At 38.8% G+C, this 27,794-nt stretch overlaps 1 protein-coding gene across 1 annotated transcript; it reads right to left on the reverse strand.

The window, feature by feature from the left end:
- Positions 1-764: 764 nt before the first annotated feature.
- Positions 765-27,264, reverse strand: stum (stum, mechanosensory transduction mediator homolog). Its single transcript, XM_088089745.1, has 3 exons — positions 26,340-27,264; positions 7,087-7,269; positions 765-799 (listed from the first exon to the last, which is right to left on the reverse strand). Exons 1-3 carry the CDS (start codon positions 26,548-26,550, stop codon positions 765-767), a joined length of 429 nt encoding a protein of 142 aa, XP_087945871.1. The 5' UTR covers positions 26,551-27,264.
- Between the last annotated feature and the right edge of the window lie 530 nt (positions 27,265-27,794).

A 27,794-nucleotide genomic window follows, 5' to 3' on the forward strand; every position in this document is an offset into this window, starting at 1 on the left:
ATCACAATGGAAAGGCCACTAAATCAAGACTGGAGGCTAACCGTAAAGTTAGTCCTTGAAACAGATCATACGACGATGAATCCAGTGACACCTAACACTGAAATAAACGTCATTTAGCGGTGTGGCTGCTACACTGAGCAGCCACTTCAGAGGCAGTGGGAACTCTGGTTACGCTGGTTCTGGAAACAATGTTATGAGCGACATAACAATGTTTTTTTTTCTTTTTCCTTCATTTTTTCATCTGTCAAAACACATAAGCTAATAATACAGATATAAACTTTGCAAATCAGCATCCTAATTCTCTCCGTCATGCCAGCACACCTTCTTCATTTCCTCCCTCCATCCTGTCATGTAGAAAACATGTAGATTGGTCTACAAGTTTTGACAGATTTACACTTTTTTTCCCAAATAGATCAAATAAAAATGATTAAAAAAAAAGATAATTTAAAAATCACAGTTATACTTACTCAACAAAATACAAACACATTGTTTTCCTTGTAACTGTACAGTTTTAGTCTCTTTTTCCTCGTCCTGCTCCTTTGCCTCAGCCAATCAGCAGCGTGCAGTTAGAAGCAGTCAGCTGATTCTTCTCTCTTTCCCCAAGTGGCAAATTTATTTTCCCATTAGTGCTTCTTTCTGTGGGCCGGCGTTCGAAAGACAGGCGGCTACAGGTCGTCACAAAGCTAAAGGTCACCATTGGGCATCGGGGAGGTTGAAGAGGTCAAACTGTCCATGTGATCCATCAAACAGGAGAGGGACATCTCTTAGACGTCCTGAGGAAGACCTTGGTCTCTGTAGCCTGAGGAAGACAAGAGAGACTTTTGAATGCTTGAAATAGAAATAATTGTAAAATCTATTATCTGGCTTTTATGGCCCCGGTTAAGGGGGTTTTGAAGCACTAAGTGTAATTTGTAAACATTTGTTTTGAACTTTTGACAATAATTGCCTTTCTGCTTTTCATTTAATTGAGAAAAATGGAAGCAACAGCCATAAAGGAGCTCAGCTGGAGCACTGAGATCTAATGCTTTATTGGCTGGCAAGCCATTAGCCAGGTTCCCCAAAAGGGGTAAACAATACCAGTCTAACTAAATTTTAAACAAATTGGAACAGGGTTCCTGCAGATCCTTAAAAAGTCTTAAAAGCCATTAAATTATTTAATCTAAAAATAAGGCCTTGATTGGTATCAAAATGTCTTAATGTCTTAAAAATGCTATTACACCGGGAGAAAGATTTTATGTATTATTTTTTTCTGACACTGCATTGTGAAATCCCAAAATGATTGGTTATATCTATTAATCTCTAATAACTTTCTGAATTTAATGCTAGGCAGATCAGGATACAGTAACCAACAACACTCATGAACATTTACCACATCTGATTAAATAAAAAAATGAACTTGAATGAAATGAAGTTTTTCAGGGCAAACACAAACCTAAATAACATAAGCATCTGAAATAGATCATAAAACTTTTTGACCAAAAAGAAATATTTTATGTTGAAGTAAACATTTCTTATCTAGTAAGTTATTGATCTCAGTTATGTTTTTTCCCCTCAGTTTTGGTTATTTTAAAACTGGTCCTAAATTTTACTTTGAGTGGCACTTAAAAGTCTTAAAAAAAGTCTTAAATCTAACTCCCCTTAAGCTGTAGGAATCCCTGTTGGAAATATTGAGCCTGGTTTAACCTGTTATTAATATGAGTCATGATTGATCCGATTACAAGTGGACAGTTTTTTGCTTGTTTATTTACACCTGGCAGAGTGTGTCTCCACATGCGTCTCGATTGACCGTGTCTTATTGGATCTCACATCCACACTATACACACACTATATATGTAAATAAATACATGAATTATATCTGTTTGCTAAGTCCAAAAGTGTTGCTTTTAACCAGGACAAGGTTTGTCGCTTTGTACGCTCACTTCAGCACCAGTTGATTAGTTTGCCTCGAGGGGACGGACTGTGGGAGAAGCTGAGAGCTTGTTGCTACTGCGACAACCATTTCAAAGGTCAAGAATGAACTTTAATGCTTGAGCTCATGAGATTTTTGTGAGATACCAAACATAATTTTGTGCCGACTAAGATCAAAGATCATGAGAAAGTTTTGAGTAAATACTTTTTTAGTTTTTTCTAAGGCTGGAAAATGTGGTTATTTGTTTTGGCTCATTCAGAATCTGTTAAATTTAGTAAAGCTGACTATTCATTTTTTCTGTGATGTGCCTGTACACATAATTCAACAGTTTCATGAACTTGCTGCAGGAGTCGGATTATAAGAGTATTGGCCCCAGGCACAGATATGCAAAGGGCCCCGACACACAGGAGTAAGACACATTGACTGTGGTGGTTTTGAATCTCTTTATAGCTGTTTTGTGTTTTCGTGTCTTCTTGTAGTACTTTGGGTGCCTTTGGGGTCATTTTGTGTTTTATTGAAGTAAATTTGTGTATTTTTTGGTTGTTGTGTGTTGCTGTTTAGTCGTTTTGTGGCTCCTTGTGGTCATTTTATCTGTCCTTGTGTTTATTTCGTGACCTGTTGTAGATTGGGTGTCTTTGTAGTAATTTTGTGTGTTTTTTTTTAAGGGATTTTGTGTCTGAGATAATTTTGTGTCTTATTTTGGTTGTTTTGTGTAACTTTGTAGTCATTTTGTGTCTCCTTATGGTTGTTTTGTGTCATGATGTGGTAGATTTGGTGACCTTGCGGTGATTTAGAGTCTCTTTTAGGTAATTTTGCGTCTTTTCTTTTTCCTTATGTGAGTGTCACTTTTTTGTCCGTCTGTGTCCCCTCTCTATTTTGGACATCTTTGTGGATGTTAAAATGCAGCATAGACAGAACTCACCATGAGTTTTTTTTTTCAATTATTATTTTTAACTCTCAGCAGCTGATTAAGGAGCTTGAGTTGTGGGGTTGTGGGGGAATTGATCTGTCGATCTAATCAGATGGACTGATGGAAGGAGCAGCTGCTGCAGAGCAAGTGAAAGCAAACTTTTTGACCTAGCACCTGACCTTGACCTGACCTTGGTACTTGTTAATTTGAGTGACATTTTGTAAGTGAAGGCCAGGGGCCCATTCAATAATTCATTCATGTTAGTGAGTGAGAAAAAATAGAAACACCTACCATCAGAAACTTCAGTTTGTGAAGATGTAGAACAGAGGGAGGAGAGAAGAGACAAGAGAGACAGTTAGCGATGAAAACCAGTTAGCGATGAGTTTCACTGTTCAATGCTTTTCAAGTATTATCACACAGACGTTGAGGGGGCACAAAACAGGCTTTTTGGACAAAAAGAAAATTTCTAGTAACTTTCAACAGAAAATTAAAAACCTTTAAACATGAGTTGACCTTCCTTTAAATCAGATACATTACATGATCAAATGAACACACATTCCATAACGTAACCCTAGTTTGGTGGATCGATAAGAAGAAATATAGGACGAAGAAGAAACCGAGGCGGAGAGGGAGACGAGGAGATGGGCAGAGAGTGGGAGGAATAATGTGAGAAAGAGAGGGAGCAAGATCAAATAGGAGCAATCATTAGATAGAGAGAGAGGTTGAAGGAAGGCGATCAGTGGTAGGAAGATAATACCAAGATCATTAGATAGATATCAGCAAGAGAAGAGAGGCAGCGGGGTACAAGAAAGAGGAGCACGAGTAGAGATGGAGGTATAGAAACAAAGATAGGCTCGTCAGAGAGGGAAGGAGAAATAAAGAAATAATGATTCATTGCATGGAGGAAGAAAGAGCTGAATGAAAGCATCCCAAAGCTACACAGACATGTATTGTGGTGATGAATAGCTGAATAATAATTGATCTTAGAAACGGCATGCATGAATTCAGCCAGTGGTAACAGGGAAATCGTTTTCATATTCAATATAAATATTCAATGCGCGGCAAGCTGCGGGCACTAACAGGAGTATGGATTTAAAGCAGCAACAATTGAATAAGAAGACGTGTGCCCGGGGGCCTGAAAAACAGCGGGGTGCAGTGAACAAAAACGCACTGCGGGGGGCCGCTCACTCCCACACACACACAATTACTGTACCTCATACACACAAACACACAGAATCTCGCAGGCATGTACGTACCAACGCGCACTGGGTTGCACACGCAGGCGGCAATTACCTCACAAATGCACACTAGTACACACAAAGGGGGGAGCACTGTGGAAATTCAAAGGCTGCAACGGTGAAGAGAGAATAGTGACTTCTTGTGTTTGTGTGTGTGTGTGTGTGTGTGTGTGTGTGTGTGTGTGTGTGTGTGTGTGTGTGTGTATGTGTGCGTGCGTGCGCCTGTTCATGCATCAGTGCCTGAGAGAACACACTACACTACCCAGCCTCTGTTCTCTGCATCTACCTCTGTTCTTTCTTTCTTTCTTTCTTATGAATTTGCAAGAAAAATAAAAAGCATTAGTGTCGTGCAGAGCTGTTACAATTTGGCTGGAGTTATTCTATATTTATTTTATTTTCCCACAAAAATGCCAAAACCAACAAGTTCATGCGAACAGCAAAGTGCAACACTGTCTGAGAGACTGTCTGAAGATGTATACCTATTTTTTTTCCGCCAAGAGTGCTGGCATTTGTCCATGGAGTGAAGCTATTTAGAACAGTTATAAACATTTTAGATGGCTGGTAGATTCGTAGTCTTTTATTGCTTAACCAACCTGTCTGTGGCACTCAGCCCAAAGCCCCATTGGTACCTATGTAAGATATAAATCTTAAAGTTCCTTCAGGGCAGTGATTTAAACTTAACTCTCTTCACCAAAGTTACATATTTAGTGTTTTTTTATTCTAAAAAAACCCCTCATGCCTTAAAATAGCTTAGCTGTAGCTCTACACCTTTATGCTTATTTAGTGTATGTAGATCTATGAATACTGGCATGCAGATGAATCCCACTTCTGTCTTTGCCAGTCTCTTGCCTGTAGCTTGAGTGTACCTGCTCAGTGGCGACTCTGCTTATTAGATGCACAAACCTCTGCTTGTAAATGATGATATATAACATAAGCCTTCGGCTTGACTTCGTTATCAAACAGCTGATAATGTGTACCTAAAGTTTGACAAACTTTGTTCCCGATCGTCAGCTCTGACAGCTTTTGATTTCAGGGCATTCTACCAAAAAACAAACTCTTGGTTAGGCTAATATGAGGTTGTGGTTTGGGTTAAATTAATAGATTTTTTAAGAAAGGGCTTTCTGGCAGAAATCTACAGGATCGGTTCGTTGCTGGTTTGTTATTGGATTTGTCGAAATCTAGAAAAGTATGAAATACCACCAGACTTGTACTTTGAATATCTAACTAAAAATAACTTGCAAAGTGACATTGTTAATTTTTTAACAGAGAGTATGATGAAACATACTCGCAACCTTGTTTCCATGATTTGAGACAAGAGCTAAAAATTGATCTGTGATAATAAAACTCTGACAGCGTTTCTTTTTTAGTTTTTCTCTTCTATTCTTGAAGAGGGATCCCTCCTCAGTTGCGCTTTCTGAGGTTTCCATCATTTCTTCTCCACAGGTTTTTTTTGGAGTTGGAGTTTTTCCTGATGCTCTGTGAGGGTCACAGGACAGAGGGGTGTCATGTAAGGCAAAGCCCTCCGAGCTTATTTTGATTTGTGATATTTGACTTAATATATTGAATTAAAATTGAATTGATATTACTTTGTGTGTCTTGTGATTGGCCTAAAATGAACTTAGACTAATCTGTAAAGCCCTTTGGGTTGCCTATAGGTATGAAATGTGCTATATAAATAAATTTACCTTGCCTTTCTGTTTTGTTGACGAGATGCCATGAGACTAAAACGTTAGTGGTGGGCTATCAGACAGAATGTGGCATGATATCGAGGGGCCGGCGGGTTGGCAAATCTGCCTGTAAGTAGTTGACGCCAGGATGTTTCGTTAGCCTGCAAAGCACTCACACTGCTCAGCCGTTAGCATGAGCTGTAAACTGTAATTTGGCAGTAAGGAAGCAGCCGTGTGTGTCTGACTGCGGATGGTGGAACTGTTGAATGGACTTGTGGAGTTTGTTGTGTGTAGCGGTGGCTGTTAACAGCTAGCTCCGCTTGTTAGCTGCTGAGCGGCAGCAGACCGAGCAGCAGCCAGACTGTTGAACCCTGCAGGACTCAACTCAGATTCGGACCGTCTAGAGAAGGTTTATGGTTTGTTTGCTGTTTGACAGGCAGGTAGGAGGCTCGGTGTAGCTGTGCTGTAAATAAACAGTCTGAACTCAGCTGAGTTTTCTTTGACATCTGAAAATAAAGTTTTAATTACAGACTCTGTGGGATGACATCTGTTTAACCTCCAGACTAACATGTTGCAGATTTAGAAGGAATTCAGGCTGTAATAAAGTTATTTCTCTGCCTCTTAACAGTTTGATTGACAAATTGCAGTGAACCTGGGTACAAAAAGTTGTTGAGTTGTCTCAGAGTTTGAGATTCTGTTTGAGATTGAAGTGTGTACTCGTAAATCATCCTTTAATCTTGTCAAAAACTCAATGACAAATTATTTGTAGTTATAGAAAAAAGTAGTTGTGAATAAAATTTCAACACTTGATACAACCTGTTTCCTTGATTCCAAAATTTAAATACCTGTATTTGCTTGATTGAGGTAGTTTAGAGAGAAAAATGCATAAAATAAATAAAATGTGATGAGTGCACATCAACTTAAACTGGACTAAAACTAAAAACAAATGACTAAAACGTGATTAAAACTTTTGCGCCAGAAGACTAAGACTAAATCTAAACCATCTGCCAAAATTAACACTGCAAATACAAGTTTACATGTTTAAATACCATGTAAGAAAAAGCACCAGTGTGTCATAGAAAAAGTGATAACAGTTTCATTTGGCCAGCTTCCACACATCTCTAAAGGCTGAGCTGGCTCTAACCGTGACCTTTGTGTGACACCAACACTGAGTTTCTGCACAAGTAGCCTATTGTAATTTGATTTTCATGTTGTGAATATTTTATTGCTGCTTGGATGAACTCCACCTACGGCATGTCATGTGTGAGACAGACAAAAGAAAAAGGAGACAAGCCCAAAATAAATAAAAGAGAACTGAAGACTGTCAGACAGAAAGATAAACACAGCGAGACAAGTACTGACTTGCCAGGATGACCATGTCCATTCCCCAGAAGATGCTCATGATCCATCCAACCATGATAACAGCTGTCAGTATCTGGATGAGGGCTGCTGCCACGTTGAGCCAGAACACACAACAAACACCTCGCTCTGAGATCAGCTCGCTGCGAGCTCCACACAGCACCGTGAACGCTGAGATGAAGGTACCTGTGGGATAAAAACAGCAAAAACATCCCGTTACCAAAAAATAAAACTTGCCGGTTCATTAAAAAGGTTTGTTTTTTAACAGTCCCGATGTGGTGCTTTTGTGGTACTTTGCTATTACAACAGTGCATTTGGCTCCAAGATGCAAAGACTTGGAAGGAGTTTTCCGCTCTGGTTAATTTCCGAATGAAATATACAAGACACGAGAGATTCCAGAGAAATACGCCAGAGGAGATAAGTGTTTGTCTCTAATGACAACAAAGTTCAGTCACCAAAAAAAATGTTGGCATTGTACCTTTCTTCAAACCACTGATTTGTTACTTTTGCAAGTTTCACATGTATCACATTAACATTTGTAAAGTGAAGTTGTATATAGTGGATGGCGTGACACCGAGGCTAGACTGCTGCCAAGCCTCCGACCACTGTTCAAGAACAGTAAACAACACAGGTAGTTTTTTTGGCAACCCACTATGGCAATGCCACAGGTGTGTGTGTTTTTGTTTTTTGGTTGTTTTTTTTCTCCCCGTTACAGTGGTTCTTTTTCGGGAGTTTTACCTTAGGTGATGTGAGGGTCCAAAGGGAGAGGGATGCTGTAAAGCCCTCTGAGGCAAACCGTGGTTTGTGAAAATGGGCTTTATGAATAAAATTGACTTGACTGAACCTGGCGGATTCGTACCGACAGATCATCGTGTTTCCTAGCAGCATTTGAACCACCGAACCTGAGTGTTTTTTATTGACACTTGTGGCGTTTCACTGTGGAGTTTTGCAGTTTGCATTCTTTAGCCACCAAACATGGGTTTTTTTCACTGACCCGTCTTAGCTTTTACAGTTACTTTTGTGTTGCTTAGTACTGGACACAAGGAAAAAAATGCAGAAAATGAATTATATTCAGTATATTTGATGCAAAGATTTTTAGACAATCACAGCCTGAAATGTGTCACTTATTTGCAGTAACACTGATTTTGACAGTGGGCCTAATAGAAATAGCATGTATTTTCTCTATGTTCAAAATTAGGTTCAAAAGCAGGTGTACAATAGAAAAATGACTAATTCCAAGGCAAAAACCCAGAATAATACCCAGAAATAATACAATGCATAGCATTGCATTGCATGCATTGCAGTTAAAGTATGTTTCAGTGGCGCATTTTTTGTACTGAACAGTATAAATTTAAAAATTTTGTTTCCACAGTATATTTTAGACTTAATGTAGGAGCTGAGCTGGAAATTTAAGGATTAAACAAAAATAGACAACCACTTTTTCTTACTCTATCCCAAGTGGAAAAACAGTGATGGATCACTTGAAAACACCCCTGTATGTTGCCTAAAAAGCCATTGGAAAAAACAGCAATGACTCACTAAATTAATACTGGTTTTGTAGTTGTTGGTGTTGAACTGTGGTCTGCAACTTGGCAGGTGTCTTGCCTGGGTGTCATGCCATCCACCTCCAAATGACAAAGTCAACTTATATATACTATGTCACTTTAGAAATGATGCTCTGGTACATATGAAACATGCAAATGTAATGTTTTTGTAGCTTCCAGAAATGCACAAAGCCAACATTTTCTTCTGGCAATTGGGCTGGGATATGTCTACCACATGTCATTACAATCCATTCGATAGATGTCAAGATATTTCACTAAAAACCAAACATATCATGAAATGTCAGGTGACACATAAGAGAGTTCCATTAGCAAAAAAATCACATGGGAAAGAGAATAAAACTCTCCTCTGCCCAGAAGAAATAACAGGTTCAGATTGTGGAGTGAAGCTGTTTGACACAGCGATATCTCTCACCGTCCACTCAGCGTCCTTGAGTAAATGTGTCAGTGTAAGTGGCCGCCGTCTGTGAGTGCCTAACTTAAGCAGCAGTGGATCTTTTCTGTGGAAAAGAGCACAGAAAGATGTGCACACACCGATACTCACAGCCACCTGGCTGAAAATAGGATTATCTCTGAGGACAATTCTTGTCTGCCTGAATAAAATCCAATATCACTTTATATCTTGTTATCTGGAGACCTGGACCTTCCCAGGCCCGGCTTATTGTACTGTAAATGCACTGATTGTGTGTGTGTGAGCTATACCACACAGGGAGACGTGTGTGTGTGTGTATGTGTGTCAGTGCACAACAATCAGATTATTTCATTATGGGATGTTTCCATGACAACATTCCCTCAGGAATAGGATATAAATAGAGTATGAATTTTACTCTTATATCACAAGTCTGCCTCATGTTATCAATGATACATATTCAGATTTGTCTACATAGCTATCACTATACTAGCCTGCAGGGTTTTATTGGCATTATTTCACACTGATTGTGACGGTTTTTGCTTCAGCCTATCTGATATCCAAGCATTCATTTTGTGAATGGGACAGTGATTTTAATTCTTCGATTTTAAATGGGTTTGTACTGACAGGTTAACATATCAGATGAGACATTACATTGGATCCGTGGTCGGGTCTGTGAATGCAGCGGAGCATGTGGAGTTCTTTTTGGGGTATTATTGATCTGTTGAGACTTTCACAGCTCATCAGATCGATGACTGATAGAAGATATTTGCAGATTTTTGTCAGTGAAAGAGAGTTTTAGGCCCAGCAGAGTGAACAGTTTAGTTTCACTTTTAATAGACGTTGTGCTGCTCATCTCTGCCTCTACTGTGCTATAAATAACCCAACGGTGTATATATTTTAATACCGGTCCTACTTATCACTCCATTGAGACTATGGCAAGACAAATTAGACCATGGCAGCCCGCCATAGTCTTGGTTATTAATGGGAAACACTGTACTGTTATAATAAAGTTTAATAAAATACTGTTACAATCTTAAATAAAGTGTAAAGTTAAATAAAGTACATTCAACCTAGATAAAGTATTGCTGTAATTAAATAAATCAAAGCGGTGTGTGTGTCTGTGAGAGGCAGAGAGCCACTGGAGAGAAAGGGAAAAACGAAATGCTGAAGCGAGTCTCATGCTGGTGGCTAAAAAACCAATGGTGTCAGTGTCTTGTGCTGAGTCTCTATGTTAAGAATCGCTTTCCAGCTCTTCCATGTTGGTTTGTTTTGGTGCTGCGCTTTGTGCAGACACCCCCTCGACAACGCGGATGTACGCAAAGTGTTATCAGATGACGTAAACGATATAAATGATATAGCATAATAAGAAACGATAGACCTTTTTCTTATCATCAGACATTGCATCTCGTCGTATTGCACAGCTCTACTTCCAATACCTGAGTATCGTTTTAGCAGCTGTAGTGAACCCGGCCATAACAACTGAGAATTCTTCTTTTTACATGTAATGTACATTTGATCTGTCTCTTAGTAAACACACACTTAGCGACACCGGCAGCGTCCTACCGAGAATTTTATTTTTTTTATTTTTTATTAGTTAGTAAACCCATCCTATGAAGTCTGGTTGTTGTACAATAATATGAACATTCATTGTTCATTCAGTGTTTGTGTACTTGCTCTCTGTGCATGTGTTGTGGATCCTCCCCTCTCTCATCTGCTGTGGTGCCTGTGTATAACGGGCCACAGGTGAGCTTTGGTAATTGGCCGAGTGGATGATTGATTGCATTTGTGCAGGGGTCAGGAACGTATGGCTCGCGAGCCAGGTGTTGCTCTTTTGATGATTGCATCTGGCTCGCAGATAAAACAAAATATTCTCACTTGTTTTAATCCATCCATCGATTTTTCACTGCTCATGTCCTGTTCAGGGCTGCAGTTGGCTGCAGGAGCAATTGTCCATTATTTTAATTGGATGATAATAGCCTACGTTGGCCGTTGCTGGGTAAACAGGTAAACGCCCCCTTTTGAATCAGTCTGCTCGGTCATTAGCTCAAAGCTAACCCTTCGACGAAGAAGATGGCGAAAAGAAAAAAAGATGAGGAGTATCGTACATTTCAGGACGAATGGACCGAAGAATTCGCCTTTGTGGAGAGAGCAGGTTCTGTGGTGTGTCTAATTTGCAATGACAAAATTGCATCGATGAAACGGTCGAATGTAAAGCGGCACTTCGACACACGCCATGCTACCTTTGCATCAAAATACCCTGCGGGAGACAGCAGAAAGAAAGCGTGCCATTTTGGTGGTCATAGGTCAAAGGTCAAGGTCACTGTGACTGCGTCTGTGTCATTCTTGTGAACATGATATCTGCGAAAACACCTTGAATTTTTTTTCAAATTTGCCACAAACATTCACTTGGACTCAGAGATACATTGATTAGATTTTAGTGGTGAAAGGTCACTGTGATCATTCATCTGTGTCATTCTTGTGAGCATGACACAGTATCTTATCTCATTATGGAATTTCTCAAAATTTTGCATAAACATCCACTTGGTTGCAAGAATAAACTGATTAAAATTTGGTGGTTATAGGTCAAACACATGGACCACAAACTGCACATTTTTGACGTCCACAGATATAACAGTTCATCAGAATTGATTATAGATTTCATCCCATTTATCATCAAATGATGCTCACAAATCTTGTTCCCAAACACATTTAAAGCCCCCCATATGCCAACAGAATTGTGTAATATTTACTCTATTTTACCTCACATCCATCGGTCTTTTAGCATGTTAAAGTTTTATCCCAAACATGCCAGCTTACATTGATTGAATTTAGACAGAAAAAACAGCCTTGGTGGGATTCTGTATTGCAGCAGTTATCGTGGATAAAAGTGTCACTAATAAGACATAAATCTTTCATTTGGTTCCACTCGGGATATGACATAAGCTTTTTTTAGTCAGCATTTATTCACAAAGTCTCATTGAGTATAAACTGTTGTAAGCAAAACTGTCTGAATGTGAGGTGTTTTTCATTAAGTCGAGGGCATTTTTTCATTTCAACAAATTTCTAAATTATTTACAGAATCAGCTGATATTTCCTGCTGCAGGCTTGTTGTACTTCTTTGCAAATTCTAAACTGAATGCTGCAAATACTGAATGCCACACAAGAAATGCATAGTGGGCGTTGTGTGCATCATGGCCTTTGTCCGTCTCTTTAGGCTAGCTCCATTTCTTGTCACATTGGAGAAATTCAAGTAACAGAGCAAGCAGAGCAGTTGGGGGCAGGGAAGGAAGAGAGCGGCTGGTCTGTCAGCTGCATCTTGTTTCTTGGGAGCGAAGAAAGGCCAAAATCGACTCATGCTGAAGTTTCTTATCAATTTTCCTCTCTCGGTGTGTTTTTCTCTCTGTCTGCATCTCTATTTATATCTCTCTCTTTGATTAAGTTATCAGGCAAGCTAAAAACGGAGATCTGTCGTAATGATTCTTGCTATAGAAACACAAACATACCAAATGTACTCAACTTGTCCCATAATCTCTGACAAATCTAAATGTACATCATAATATTTACTTTCACATGCCCTACACTGACCTTATTTGGAATGGTTTGCAAAAGTCAAACTTTGGTACAAGCACATCCCAGAATAGTATGCAGGCCAGCAAAGTAACAAAAAAAAAAAAAGGCAATGTTTACATGTGGAAAAGAAAAAATGAATGCACTTTTCCTTTAAACCTTTAAACCAATGCTCATTTCAAAGTATCTCACAGAACGAGCATCAGTGGGCTAAAATGAGATTCCACCCAAAGCCGATATGGTCTGATCAGACAGAAACATTTTCAGGTCACAGAGGCCACGCCCACCAGCAGATGCTCTGGCTGCTGGTGGAGCGGCCCACCTCCACACATGAGCCATGATTGACAGCATGCTGGTGGCCAAATGGTTACACATCACTTCCATTGGCAGGATTCATAAGGTCTGGTGTGTTTGTCAGATACCAGTCATGTTTCTAACATGTCACTTAACAGTAGGTTTCTGTCGTCGGTGTTTAAAGGAATTGGTATTAGTCGGACGTGCTTCACATGATCAACATTTAATTCAATTAGGGCTGCAACTTACAGTTTTATTCATTATATATAAAATGTCAAGAATGCAAAAACAATTTCCCAAAGCCCAAAGTGACATTTTTAAATAGCTTGTTTTGTTTTATAGTTCATTTAAGAAAATGTAAAAATATACACATCAGAGAAATAATAACCAAAAAATAACTTATATTTCAGCTTTTAAATGTCTTAATAACCAATTATTTAGCCACTTGGGGGCAGCAAAAACAAGCTGTATCCAGAACACCTGACATATTATCACCTTTTAGTTGTTAGCATGTTCACATGTTAGTAGGGCTAATATCACTATATTTTTAGGCTATATCGTAAAATACAACATATCTCTCAACTACTATAAAATACTAAAACATAAAACAATTAAACAAACTACAGATGCTGTAAAGATCAGTGTCTCACAGTATTAGCTGCACTGATATCACTGCTCTCACTGCGTTACTCTCAGCAAAACAACGCTCGCCTACTAATTTGCTGAATGCGGCATATAAAAGCAGTGCACCAGGCGCCCTGTTAAAGGGGATGAAAGATGACAGTCTGATTGGTTGAATTCATGTTACGCCCAAAACACACCTTTTATTAATGAAGGGAATTAATAAAAGCCCTTTACCCCTTGCGGCTTACTTGATGTCAAGACTATGCACTGTTTAACTAGCAAAGTACGCCCTAAATGCACTTGTACAATGCACTTTAGACCATAGGTCTTACACAGGCCGTTTAAAAGATGTTTGATTTGTTTTTCTTTTCAAAAATATGTCTAAATATAGACCTTAACATGAATCATATTTTGAGACATTTTGCCTTTTGCAACAACTTGTCTTTGTGAAAGTGGAGTTTCCTCTCTGACCTACTTGAAAGAAAAATACAGGTCGAAATCGCAGCCTGAGGCTGAAATGGCCTTGTGCCTGACATCCTGCATCCGCCCTGTAATATGCAATGCAATTTTATATAACATATGTCGCACACAGTCCTTTCTCAGTTTCAGCTAAGGCGTCCTTGGCTTGAAAAATGTTGAAGGCCGCTGCTATAGACCATACGCCACTTAGATATGGCTCAGAGTATGGGAGAGAAGACAATGATTGGCACGGTGCTTTAATAGCACATACAGGCGCTTGTACAAGTTGCCCAGGTTTGATCCACAATAATGAAACATGACTCTGCTGTTTTCCTGCTTGCCTCCAGTTACCAGTAACTCCTTTCACAGTGCATGTTGTCACTTGATCCATTGTTGGTATACCAATATTGATGAAAGCATCTTTAATACACTGTCAACCAAACCTTTTAGCTCTAATGCCGAGGGAAAATTCACCTGATATGTCGGACAGTGGGGCTTTCTAGGAGCAAAGCTGGTCTGCTGTTGTTCTAGTTGTTGGCATCGAAGAGATCAGTATCAAATTTCTTAGCTTTCTCGTTATCCTACCAATGTCTCCTTTTTTCATGAGCAGAAGCAAATGAAACAAAATAGTTCATGGCTTTAAACACAGAAGCCGTTGGATGTTACAGGAAATGTCGCAAATCGTTCAAAGGGAAATGTTATTTTAATGAAATATTAATTCTAAAACAACGGACAGTATCAAAAGTATAAAATCTCACTGCTCCACACTTTGTAGCTGCTGACCTCAAACAGCGCCTTTTAAACTGCAGTTTAATTGATCTTAACAAAGCAAACCATGAAGGAAACAGCTTATGCATGTGTGCAGTTAGATAAAAAATTGAATATACACATGCTCAACTATCATCCACCGCAATAATAAAGGTTCATTAATTCTTCAATCTTCTCGGTTTGAGAAGTCTACTCTAACAATCCGGCATGTGTGAAAAGCTCTTGGATCCCCTGTATGTCACATGTGGGAGATGTGTGTGTGTGTGGGCATGTGTGTGTGTCTATGTCTGTGTGCCTAGATATTACCCAGACTAATGACTATAATTACACAGAGAACTCCACAAAGCACCCACTGGTAGTGTGGGAGGTTAATGATGGAGTGGAAGAGTGTGAAAGACAGAAAGAGAAGGAGAAGGAGACATATAGGGAGAGAAGAACAGAGGGAGAAGGAAAAGAGAAAAAAGACAAAGGAGAAAAAAAGGTGTGCCATAAATCGGTATTGGGCAGTTTGCTGGACCAGAATGATCATATTCTGAGTAACAATCATTTGGGGGTATTTGCCACAGTTGTGTCTTTTGTAATGTTCTGTGAAAAAAGCGCTCCGGACCGGTTTATATCACATATTCTGAAATAACGACAGTAAGTGCGTTTCCAAATCTAAATTAAGCACACATTTTAATCAAATTTTAGAAAATCTGATACTGAGAATGCAAATTTATGCACTTTTTCTTCCACTACTCTTATGCAAATATTGGGAGTTGGTGCATGATAAGCAGTAGGAGGCACTACTTCTTTAGTCTGGTGCCAGTGCAGAACAAGAGGGATGATAGAAGTAAGAGTGCCCGTCAAACCTTTAATTAAGGAAATCAATGGCTGTATACAACGTGTCCTCAGACAATGACTCATATGATATTTCACTAAAAAGCGCATACAAGAGTTTGTATGATAAAGTGCCCCATGAATGGCATTGTCATGCTTTGTACTTCATATAAAATTACAAACTTTTATGCAAAGTTTCATAGATAAGGTTTAGGCAAATAAAGTTACACAGGTAAGATTTATGAAAGAAACATGGTTGAGCATTGTCACATTTCGTATTTAATAGAAAATTATGTAGCTTAGGTTTAGGTTACTAAATTTATGTAGATTTGGGTGAGGAAAGTAAATCTACACAGGTTAGGTTTAGGTAAGTAAAACTGCGTAGGTTGGGCTTTGGAAAAGAAATATGGTTGGGTATTGTGTTTAATGTAAAGTTGCATGCTTTATGTAAAGTTTTGGTAAAGAGATCTTGGAAGATTGCGTTAGTAAGGATAGGGTTAGGAAAAGAGACGTTGTCGGGAGTTGTTGCGTTACCTACTCACAATAAAATTGCATAGGACAGGTTTAGAAAAAGACACATGGTGAAGACAAACCTTAAAATTACTCAAAGTTCTTCCTTAATATAATAAAGCATAAAAAAATCCCCCCAAAAAATAATAATTAAAGTTCACTTGGTTTCACTCGCTCTCTTTACCACTTCCCTCTTTTCTCCTGTCAGCTTGGGGTGGGTTATAAATGAATTCTGGTGCATTAGATTTCATAGGTATTGTGTGAACACTGCATGACAACAGCCGGGTGTATAGTGGTAGAGAGCACTCTGGACAATGAAAATAGCGTTTTGAACAACTGTGTGCTCTTGAAAGTGTTCTAGTAACTGCACTGTTTGCATACATAAGCATAATAAAAGTCATCCAGAGATGATGAAGAGAGTTTGCACTGGCTCATACAATGACAGTACGACATGACTGTACACCGTAACTTATTCTGTGAATCAGTTCCACTGCACTTATCTTTTATTGATCCACCTCCCCCTAACGTAGAAACTTTTTTTAAAAAATTAAATATTTTGGGGAATTTGTGGCATTGCTACTCAGGTTTTTAATTCGCACATGAAAATGGGTAAAAAAACAGGTGGATTAAAACATCTTTTGACCGCCTGAGAGCCCAGTGTTGCTCCTGGGGACTGCTTCACAACCATGCATCCTCTGTAATTAGCAAGTGTGGAAATAGAAAACAAGACATTCTGATTTAACGAGCAGTCTGCCTTTGATTTAGAGGAAACAACTGACTTCCCTGGCCTTCATTTGCACAAACAACATCAAGCGCAACAGAGATGTTACACAGCAGGTCACAAAAGACACTAAAGCATCCTGCCATCCCATGAAATGTTTGTACACCATTGCATCTGTGGTAACACCTCAGCAGCAGCAATTAAATCAACAGTATGGTCTTGTCATGCAGTATAGAGCCTTTCGTCTGCTTGACAACCGTTTACAATACTGTATGTGCAGCTGATGTGTTGATCTTCCTTTCTTTATTTGGATGTTAGTACCAGCATAAGCAATGGTTATTCTTCTCTGGGGTCCACACACATTCATTTAAACACACAGACAATAACATTAATTGCTGAACTGAAATCAAGTAAAGCTGCACCTACTGACTTCCTATGATTTAAGTCACTTTGCTAATCATCAGAGTCAGAATACACTACGAGGGTGGTGATTTCCAGCATAACATTAAGTAGTTTTAAAGTTAGAGTTATTAATAACCCTAAAAAAATTGAGGAAAAGAAGACCAACAATTATGCCCTCACATAGCAGCATTTTCCTCATCCTCATGCTCAGCTCATTCTGTCCTCATAAAAACAGAAGTCCTAAAGCGCACACACAGACTCACACACACACACACACACACACACACACACACACACACACACACACACACACACACACACACACTCTCAAAAACATCCAGAGGCAACATTTCAACATGACGGCATACACTGATGCAGTGTCTCCACTATCACATACCATCAATCACAGACAGACACACACACACACACACACACACACACACACACATGACCTCTGCCACCTACACAGTACCACTGAGGGTCAAATCATTTATTCACTGTAGCCGTTTGTGTCAAACCCTCACAGTTTCCAAACCTCTTATGGCAAAAATCGAAACACAACTAGAGTGTCGAGCAGTGGTTTCTTTCACAATAACTATTTGTAATTATTTAGAGGCTAACAACTCGTTAATCTGTTTACACTCCACTGACTAACGGCTTCTCTGGTACTCGTTTTTCATTACATTGCAGGGGTGAACTAAGGTGCTGGCAACATGACTTCAGGCAGGATTAATGTAGCGTTAAAACAAGCTGACCAGAGAGTAGAAGGTTGTCGGATTGAATCTTCTGCTAGCTGTAAAGCTCTAAAGGTAGAACATACACTCTTCCTATAGGCTATATGATGTGGAAATACACACTTTTTTTTCTCACATTTGAGGCTCACTTAGAAAGATTCAAACCTGATTATTTGAATATGTCAGAAAACAACACCTCTAAATGGCTCAGTCACACTGTATGTGAAATGGTTGCTAGAGTCTGAAGTTGACACCAGAAGTCAACATTTGTTTCTTTTAACTGTAACCTACATCTATTTGTAACCATAATCAAGTAATTTTAGAGGAATAATTTGACATTTTCTTTCTGTCAGAAAATCAATACCAATTATAACAAATTCAACACACAGAATTGGTGTTATAATTGGAGTGCGTTATGCTAAACCTGAGTTGATTTATCTGAGCGAAAAGACTGAAAACAGGGAAACAGCTAGTCCCACGGATCCTTAAAAAGTCTTGAAAGACATTAAATTAATTAATATAAACATGAGTCAGTCAGTCATTTTCTGCATTTTCTGTAACCGCTTGTCCTCGTGAGGGTCGCCGGGGGGGGGGGTTGCTGGAGCCAATCCCAGCTGTCATCGGGCGGAAGGCGGGGTACACCCTGGACAGTTCGCCAGACCATCGCAGGGCCAATATAAACATGGGAAATGGGATTTTTTTTAATCATTATTATTTTAACTATATAAAATCTGCTGAATTCCCCTTGCATGAACGTTACCAAAAAAGTCATGTTTTATGTTATAGTAGATAAATTGTACCGAAGCAACTGATCGTCAATTTGGTTGTTGTAAAATGGGTCTTAAATTTCATTTAAAGCAGCATTAAATATGTCTTAAAAAGGCTTAAATCTAACATGCCTTTAGATGAAGGAACCCTGTAGTCTGACTCTGTCTGAAGTTTAAAAATATGCTTAGCCTAGCAGAATCTAGTCCCGGACAAACAAATGTTTTTTCTGTCCGCCCATACAATTCTGTACTGTACCTCTGGTTTCCTGTCTGCTCCTGGCTGTTGTTCACCAAAGGAATAGTTACAGCACTTAACTCCCACATCCGCAACTTGTACTTTTTACCTCTCTGTTGGTGTATGACAGTGAGTCTCTTTTTCCTGTCTCCATAAGCATATTGAAGTAAGTTTCACATACTGTAGATGAAAAGGAAGTTAACTAGCTAACATTAATTTTTCATGCGTAATGTTAGTCCTTGATGTTTTGAAAAGGAAGACAGTTGTAGAGGTGAGGAGATGGAGAGAGAGTTAGAGATTGTTCATATATCAATTTATTCTTTATTTCTCAAAATAATAGATAAATAATAATAATTTAAGTTATTAGTTTTTAATCTCTCACTTTGCTCTAACGCTGCTGATTCAAATGATCAACAAGTTACGGATTCCCAAAGCAGCTTGATAACTCTTACGAAAGTCTTCTTGAAGTGTGCACTGTGCAGCTATATTATCTAGTAAAATAGAAGTATGGGATCTGAACTTTGGCTAAATTTCAGGCAATTCTGTGTAACTCGTAAATTCTTCCCATGAGATAAAGCCAGTTTACTCAGGTTACAAAGGGTTAAAACATAGAAAACTAATAAAATCTGTCAGTCACATTACTTTGAAGAAATAATTGAAATAGTTACATTTCTTATTACATCTTTAACAGGGCAATGACCTGTAACCTATTACATTTCAGAAGTAACCTTCATAACACTGGCTTTTACAGTAGACGTAAAGTAGTCTAATCCAGTGCAGCTACATATAATAGAGAACAAATGTATGAGTATATGATATTACAAATACCCAACATGTGTACCATTGTATCAGTTTTATCATTAAAAGATGTGCGTTGAGTATTCAAGTGCAGGTGAGTTTTTAAGTGATCCAGTTAATGTTTCGCATCACACAGCTTATTTTTCACTGCGATGTTACAACAGCAAACATAAAGCACAAAATGTCCTGAAATGACTTCATGCATCTGTTGTGCTGCATAAGTGTCCTATATTATTTGTCAGTTTACAGTGCTGTAGACAGTTGAATAGAAAATGCCACTGTTTTCAGTCAATTAGACCCAAATGGCATTGAAACACACTCACAAACACACGCATACATTGTGTTCATTTCAGTCAGCGTTGTCATGGCAACTAGCCGCAGCTATTCAATGAAATGTCAAGGCATTCAGGCCAGCCTACATACACACTCGCACACCTAAATGAGGTGTCGCCTTGATGCTTTTTCATACATGTTGGGGACAATCGAGGCGACGTGTCAGGGAGACGTTTCTACCAAAAGGGGAAGAAACTGAATATGTGGGTCATGGTGTTTTTTTTCTGACCTTGTTTTCTCACACATCTGTTTGTGACATTTTCAAGTGTGATTGGACATTTACTGCAGAGGGCTTTTCTGAATGTGTGTAAAATTGAGAGAAAAAGAGCGAATGAGTAAGAGAAAAGATTCAAAATTTGGCATCTAAAGCTTTTTTCCGCAGGAAACGGAGAGAGAAAATAACCAAGATGACAAACAAACATAATAAGTCTCCAGAAAGCTTTGACCAACAGATCAGAGGCGAGGGGTGGAGAGGAGACATCATAGGTTTTTTGGTGTTTGAGTCAGATCTGAGTGATTGCTATGGAGACACCAGTCTTTTAATTCTTTAAGGGAAAAACATCTGAAGTATCTCCGTGTGTGGATTTTCTCCTCTTTATCTCTGTCTTCTCCTCACACAGTGTTTGATCTTTAGCACATTTTTACTTCATTAACTGCTACACAATTGTATTCTATTCTTAAAATATATTCCTCTACATTATCATTTTAAGTGCTGCTGCTTTTGAACTGAACCACTGAGCTAATCTAGATTAATGAATGACTCCTTGTGAATGTCTGCGTGTGTCACTTAGTGACAGTGGATGTGTGCATTGTGTGTTTGTGATTGAGTCAGTCTGTCTCCACAGGCTTTGTCATATATAAAGTGAGGATCAACATATCCATGTGGCTGATGCTCTGCTGTCGCTCATAAACCATGTCCCTAATGGGCAAAAAGCTGATTTTTCGGTCACTAATAAAGTCTGGGTTTAGTTTAAGTCTCCAGGAAACTACAGAAAAGAATGTAAGTCTGTAATTTCCAATGAAGTGACCTCAGTAAACGTGTGTGTGTGTGTGTGTGTGTGTGTGTGTGTGTGTGTGTGTGTGTGTGTTTGTTTATGTATTTAAAATTTACTAAACCAGAGTGAATGAGTGTCCCTGTCTTTGAGTTTGGCCACCAGATGTTGTTATATAATCTTACAATACGCAGTACAATACAATACTTGCTAATCCAAGTGAAGGATTAAGTACTGGGAATTAGACGGAAGGAGGACAGAGGCATCCTAACAATAGAAAATACTCTTAATCTGCATTAAAATACACACAGTGAAAGAACGAGACAATGAATGAGTTTGTTAGAGGATCTCAATCTTGACATTTTTAGAGCTTAATAAACAAAACAGCAAAACATTAGAAAGGTGCTCGATATAATGCGTTCAGTTCAACACCACTGCAAACTACAAACAGTTAAAACCTCTCTGACTGTTTCAATCACAACTAAACATTAGTGTCTTTGAGGACTGCACCTATTGATCCTTTTTTCCCGGTTGATTAGTCAAGTGCTCTAACTAATTTATCCATTATTCTAAAGTTGTTGTTTTTTTCCTCACTTAATATAACCATTAATTTGGCCAAATATATATATAAAAAACTTGTTTCATGAATATTTAAATAATCTTATTGCAACATCTTTTCCTGAATGATAACAGCTGTACATTTTAAAATAAATGTCATCAGAAAATGTGCTTTGAATACCTATCTACCTTAAACTGTAAGCAAGGTTAAATTATGATTCTTTTTTATCTTTTAATGTCGGATCCATAGAGGTTTAATATTTGTGAATCTTTCCTTGAGACAAGAAGATTTAAAATTGATGTTGCTGATGTTGTCGATAGGCAGAGTGGGAACTTGTTGATGGGGTCAGAGGGAGAAACATATCACACATATTCAGTGGGCTACACACCACTGAATTAAAACCGGGCCACCAACCGGGGGTGGGCTACGCGCCAGGCGAGCAATTCCCATTGGACTGAATAGGCGCCATCTAGGGATCTAGGGGTCCGATATCCAGATCTAATAATACACCAATGGGTTGCATCCAGATTAAAGTGAGGCCACTTCGGAAGAAATATTTCATGCTGGACATGTCTTTTGGAATTGTCTATTATTAGCATAAGTCCAAGGAATATTGGTCTGATTGTACAGATTTCCATGAACATTTTAACAGATGTGCTCCCCCACAGAATTAATTGCAATAACCTTGGTGATCCCCTGACATTTCTTCAAGGCATGGGCGGTATCTATTTTTTTTCATACCCTCCTGGGATTACACCGAGGTATATGGTATGTGATGGTATCAGTGCAGCGCTGTTCCCCCTCTCCTGACACTGCCAACCAGCGAGTTCAATGTGTTCTGCAGGCTGTCTTGCCATTTTCAGTTTACTTGATACACAATACACTCACAAGATGTCAACAAAAGTTCATATGCTTAAACTTATTTTTCTTATAACACAGACAAAGACAGCCACACACATTTTGAATTAATGTCTCACTCCTTTAACGAAAGACTAGTTCAACTGTGTTAAATTGTAAAACACACTTTATTAAAACACAGCAGAACCAAATAAAGCTCACCAAAACTGTGTTAATCAGTCTTGTTAGTCATTTAGTGAGTTATTGCACTGTTCTGACAATCAGCAACTCTGTTTGGTCGATATAATCCCTTACTTCATTGGGGTAAGTGTGAAAATAAGCTGTTTTCCTTGTGGTCTCTCTCTTTTGTTGCGGGAACAACACAGGCTGTTGTTGACTGGCTGCTTATTCTCTTTAGCACACGCGGTCAGCTCAGCTGCCTGTTGCACCATGCTACGCTCCCGTGGCACGCTGATGCGCACAGTTTTCAAAACATCCTTATTGCAGCTTCTTCAGTATGAAGTTAATAGAAATATGAGGGTCTGTATCTTTGATGGTGTTTAAAATCACACCGTAGGGATTTCTAAATACCGTGGTATGCCGTAATACCATGACATCGCCCGTGCATAGTTCCTTCTATTGTCCAAATTTGTCCAATACTATGGTGTGTTACCAAGAGGTCATCTCTGAGCCTGAAAAGTGAAGATAGTGTTGAAGTGCCTTATACCTACATTATTTTTAGCGGCCAGCAGGAAGCAACCCCACTAGTTCAGTTACACAGAAGCCTTTGAGAAAATGACTCTACTTCTTTGTTTGTTTGTTTATTTATTTATTTATTTATTTATTTATTAATTACCCCAGGAAACGAGTTGATGGTCTCAATCACTAGTTTCAAGTGTTCTTCCACAAGTGTGATGTTTACGTTGTAAATCATGGTTCCATTTAGAGTAAAAAAGATAATAAAGCAGGTGATGCTTTAGGCCGCGGCTACCTTGTGATTGACAAGTCTCTACCACAGCTATGTCCACAAGTAGAGTTGGGTCGATTTCCATTTTTGCTGGTCCGCAAAGCGGTTTAATTTATGCAAACCAACTGAACAGACTTGTCATAACAAGGCACAGCCTTTCAATGTCAAAAAAGCGTAATTCACAGTGCAAAATCCAACTCAAATTGCACTAGCAATACAATATGACAGCAAATTAATATAATATCATTGATAAACTAACTAAAAGGGAGAGGAAACATCTTACTGTGTTTGTTTAGATTTTGGGCTGATGAGAGGAGCAGAGTGGTTCTCTTAAAACAACTAAAACTTTGCCAATATAGCAACATTTTTGATTTCAAGCCAACAAAAGAGCTGTCCTTACTGGCTGTAAGCACTGTTGTGAGCTGAACCTAAGTCAACGGACGCTGTGTTTCTATTTATTCCTGTCACTTGCTTTGAAAGCGCCTCTGGGGACGAGGACCGGTTGATTTGTGAAGCTGAAATGAGGAGAGCAACCTAACATTAGGCTTCTTGCTTCTTGCTGTTGGCTAATGTTTGTAATTTTCAGCAAATATCGCAATATAAAAGGTGTGTTTTCTGTTTTAAAAAGTAACATTACAAATGTAAGAAGATAGCGAATAAGTGTTTAAGTCTCCGGTTTGATCTTGAGCGCACAGCTGATAGCTATGTGATTTGTTTACATTAAGTGACAGAGGTGCATATTTAATGGGTTCAGTGTGTGCAAAGAGCTCCAATGTAATGCGATGCTACATAATACTAAGACACTCGCTTTCTGTTGGGACATGGTGTCATTATGCTCCATTCAGGATTGACTGCTGCGTCATGTGGGACACCTGGTAAAATTCGATAAACTGGTCCAGTGTTTGGCTTAAAATCAAACCGATTTTTAACACGGTCCCAACCCTATCGTCAATCAGGTCCACCTCTTACTCTTCCCAAACTCCATCCACTCAGGCTCCAAAAAACTAGATGGTGAAGATCAGAATGCCAAACTCAAGGCTTCAAAACGGTACTCTACAAACCAATGGATGACATTATGGGGACTATTCCACTTTTTTGCAGTTTATGCTTCCATATTATGATCTTAAAAATAAAAACTTAGATATGGAGATGAGTCGGGTGAGCAACCTGCCCAAATGAACCTGCATTTTGCAAGATAAAGAGCTAATTTTGCTGTAAAATTATGACCTTGCTTCCAAAAAAAAGATCCGGTTGAATGACTTGGTTTGATCATCATTTCACAGCCAACAAACATGCCAGAATTCACAGTGTATAAAATTACACATACTTGTCCTGATACAGTTTAAATACCATCTAAAATTAGTTGCTAAATTGTTGCCAAAGTCACATCTGAAAACAAGTGTAAAGATTTCTGCCCATGATAACAGCACAAATGTTAAGTTAGCTCACAGTGAAGATGTCTCTACCCGCTGTGATGGTGTATCCGCCCACAGCGACGATGACGCTGCCCATAATGATAACACCTGTGATGGATTTTTATACCCAGAGCTGTGCAATTTCACCTCACCACATCACTCTGTGCATTAGCACTCGGCAGACTGAAGCTGTGTGTTTACAGCCTGACACTCTTATTATAACTCGAGCTGTGAATGGGGTCTCTATCTTTCTTGCACTTTTTCTGACACATGTATGCACACAGGAGGAAATACACAGATATACACACACGCACAGACAGAGAGAGCTTTTAGTTGTGTGTGAAAATGATGAGACTTGTGCTTTATTTTCCAAACTAAATTTTGGCACTCCCTGCAAACTTTCCATGTAACTTTTATGGTCAATCTACAGTCCTCTCTGACTGCCCTCGTGTTTGTTTATCTTGTTATTGTAAACATGACTGTGACGGTCTCGTAGTTTCATGACCACTCTGTCTCTTGTGTCACTATTTCTCACTTCCCAAATTACCATTTCTGTCAATTTCTTACCCTTATAAGTTTGTTTTTTTCTTACATGCCTCCACTGGGAACAAAAAACAAGGAAAAGTCTTAATGAATTGAGATCAAAAGAGTCCATTTTTAACATTAGCAAAATTATATCCAAACATCTGTTTACAAACTCTTACACAACTCGTGCAGTTTAATCCAGGTCTCATTTATCCAGTCATATGCTCCGCAGTTTCTAAACAGATGCATTTTCTCTAAATCTTACTATTTAAAACTGAACAGAAAGTGAAAGTTATTTATGCTTTCTCCAAAGCCAGACCTCACAGAAAATCAATTAATTTTACTTCGCTGAACATGGGAACTGCTGGTCTACTGCTGCCCTGATCGGTAGTATGTTTGTGTTATTGTGTGACTTTGGTGAATCCGAACTAACCCTTTAAAAACCCCAAAGTCACACATTAACACAACCAGACTTGCTGGTTTAGGCAGCAGTAAACCAGACGCTCTTGTTTTCGTAAAGGTAAAATTACTGTTTTTGTCAATGGAGTCTGGCTTTGAAGAGACTGTAGGTGAATTTCATTTTGAGTTCAGTTTTAAATACTAAAGTTTTAACAATAAATTGAAATTACTGAGCATATGACTGGATAAATGAGACTTGGATTGTCCTGCACAAGTTGTGCGACAATTTGTAATGAGATGTTTTGATATAGTTTCTGATTTTGGATTCTTTGATCACTGTGGAGGCATACGAGAAAAACAAACTTTTTTTTTTTAACAAATACAAGGTTAAAAAAAGGGGTTGAATTTAATAATCAAATGAACATTTTGTGCGTTATTTCTTCCTTTAACTTTGTGCATGTGGGACTGTCTGTTTCTCAACTCCTCTTACTTTTACAAACAGAAATTCAAATTAATTTACAGATGGGAAGCGGAGGAAAGTGTGATTCACAACTTACCGAGTCCAGGTATGAAGGTGTTCAGAAACAGACAGATGACAGCCAGAGGGAAAGGCATTGTGGGAATTGCAGCCCGCAGAGGTCCCTTTTTCTCCCTGACCTCCACCACCACTCCTCCGCCTGCTATCGGGGCTCCAGCAGCAGTTTTGGCCCCAAGCTGGTCCCCGGTCTTGACACGCCCCTGCTCTTTTCCTCCTTCTGTCTGTGCCATCTCTTTTCCTCTTTCTGGTTTAAGACTGTAAATAGCTGGTATTTGAGGTAGCTTTCTTAATGATTTTTCCTCTCAGTCAATCTCCTTCTCGACCAAGGCAAAAACACTGCTGATTGATTGATTGTATCCTTTGAGAATTACATCAAATATTCAGCAGTACATCTCACAGTTGCCTCACAAGTCACCACCTGCAGTGTGTCATTCACTGGCAAATAAATAACATCAACAAGTTGTCCAGAGAAGTGTAAAGCTATGGTGAATTTGCAACATCAAAAAATGCCAATAGCAACTATTAACTCAATGAAATATCCTGTGATATTTTCCTGGAGTCAACTTTAAAAAGCGTCAGACTGATCCAGCTGTTGAAGTCCCACCAAGAAACAGTCAGAAGTAAAACAAGACTTTTTTTTTCTTGTAGAAAATCTCCTCAAGACTGTTGACTTCTCCTCATTTAAATCCCTTTAAGTCCTTTTAAAGTGAGCATCAGAGATCAGTGAGATTGGGCAGTTGTTTCCATATCCAACATGTTGAGTCAGTGACAGTTCGTCCTTAAAAATATTGGAAGAAGAAAAATCCTCAAAAGATGTGCAGATCTTTTTAGCAATTTCCTCTGAAGTCACTTTCCTTCTTTCGGTCAAATCCCGCTCAACCCACACACCTCTCCAGGACAAAGAGAAAGTGCACACAACAACCCCCCTTTTCTACTACGTCTCCCCTCTCACTCCCTCTCTTCTTCTCTCTCTCTCTCTCTCTCTCTCCCCATCCTCTCCCTCCATTTAAAGGAACAGTGCACCAATCTCATGCTACCACTCACATTCAAGCCTTCATTCACTGCATCTGAAGTGATTAAAGGCATACATGCGTTCACCTCTCATTCACATAATCTTTTGTACAGAACAAACTCAAAAATAAATATTTGAGAATGCTTTCTGCGCTAGTAGATTAGCGTTTGGTTTATTTTAATTTATTTAATTCATTCACTCTCTCTGAAGAAAGCAGACAGGAATGACTTAGAGAAAAGAAACAATTGCAAGTGTTCTCAGTCTGTTCTAATACTGTAGTAGATATTGTAAAGCATGTTTTCACATCTAATTGTTTCTCAACCCTGTCAATATATAACCAAATTTATAGCTTTAAACACAAGTATTAACAAGGGATGGGCATGAGTGCACAGGTTCTCATTTATTTGGACATTAGTGTTAATTCAACGTACTTTCATTTTTTCTTTTTTTTTTTTACAAGGT

The sequence above is a fragment of the Plectropomus leopardus genome, chromosome 16 (genome assembly GCF_026936395.1).
Source record: "Plectropomus leopardus strain MGB_pleo_1.0 chromosome 16, ASM2693639v1, whole genome shotgun sequence".
NCBI lineage: Eukaryota > Metazoa > Chordata > Actinopteri > Perciformes > Serranidae > Plectropomus > Plectropomus leopardus.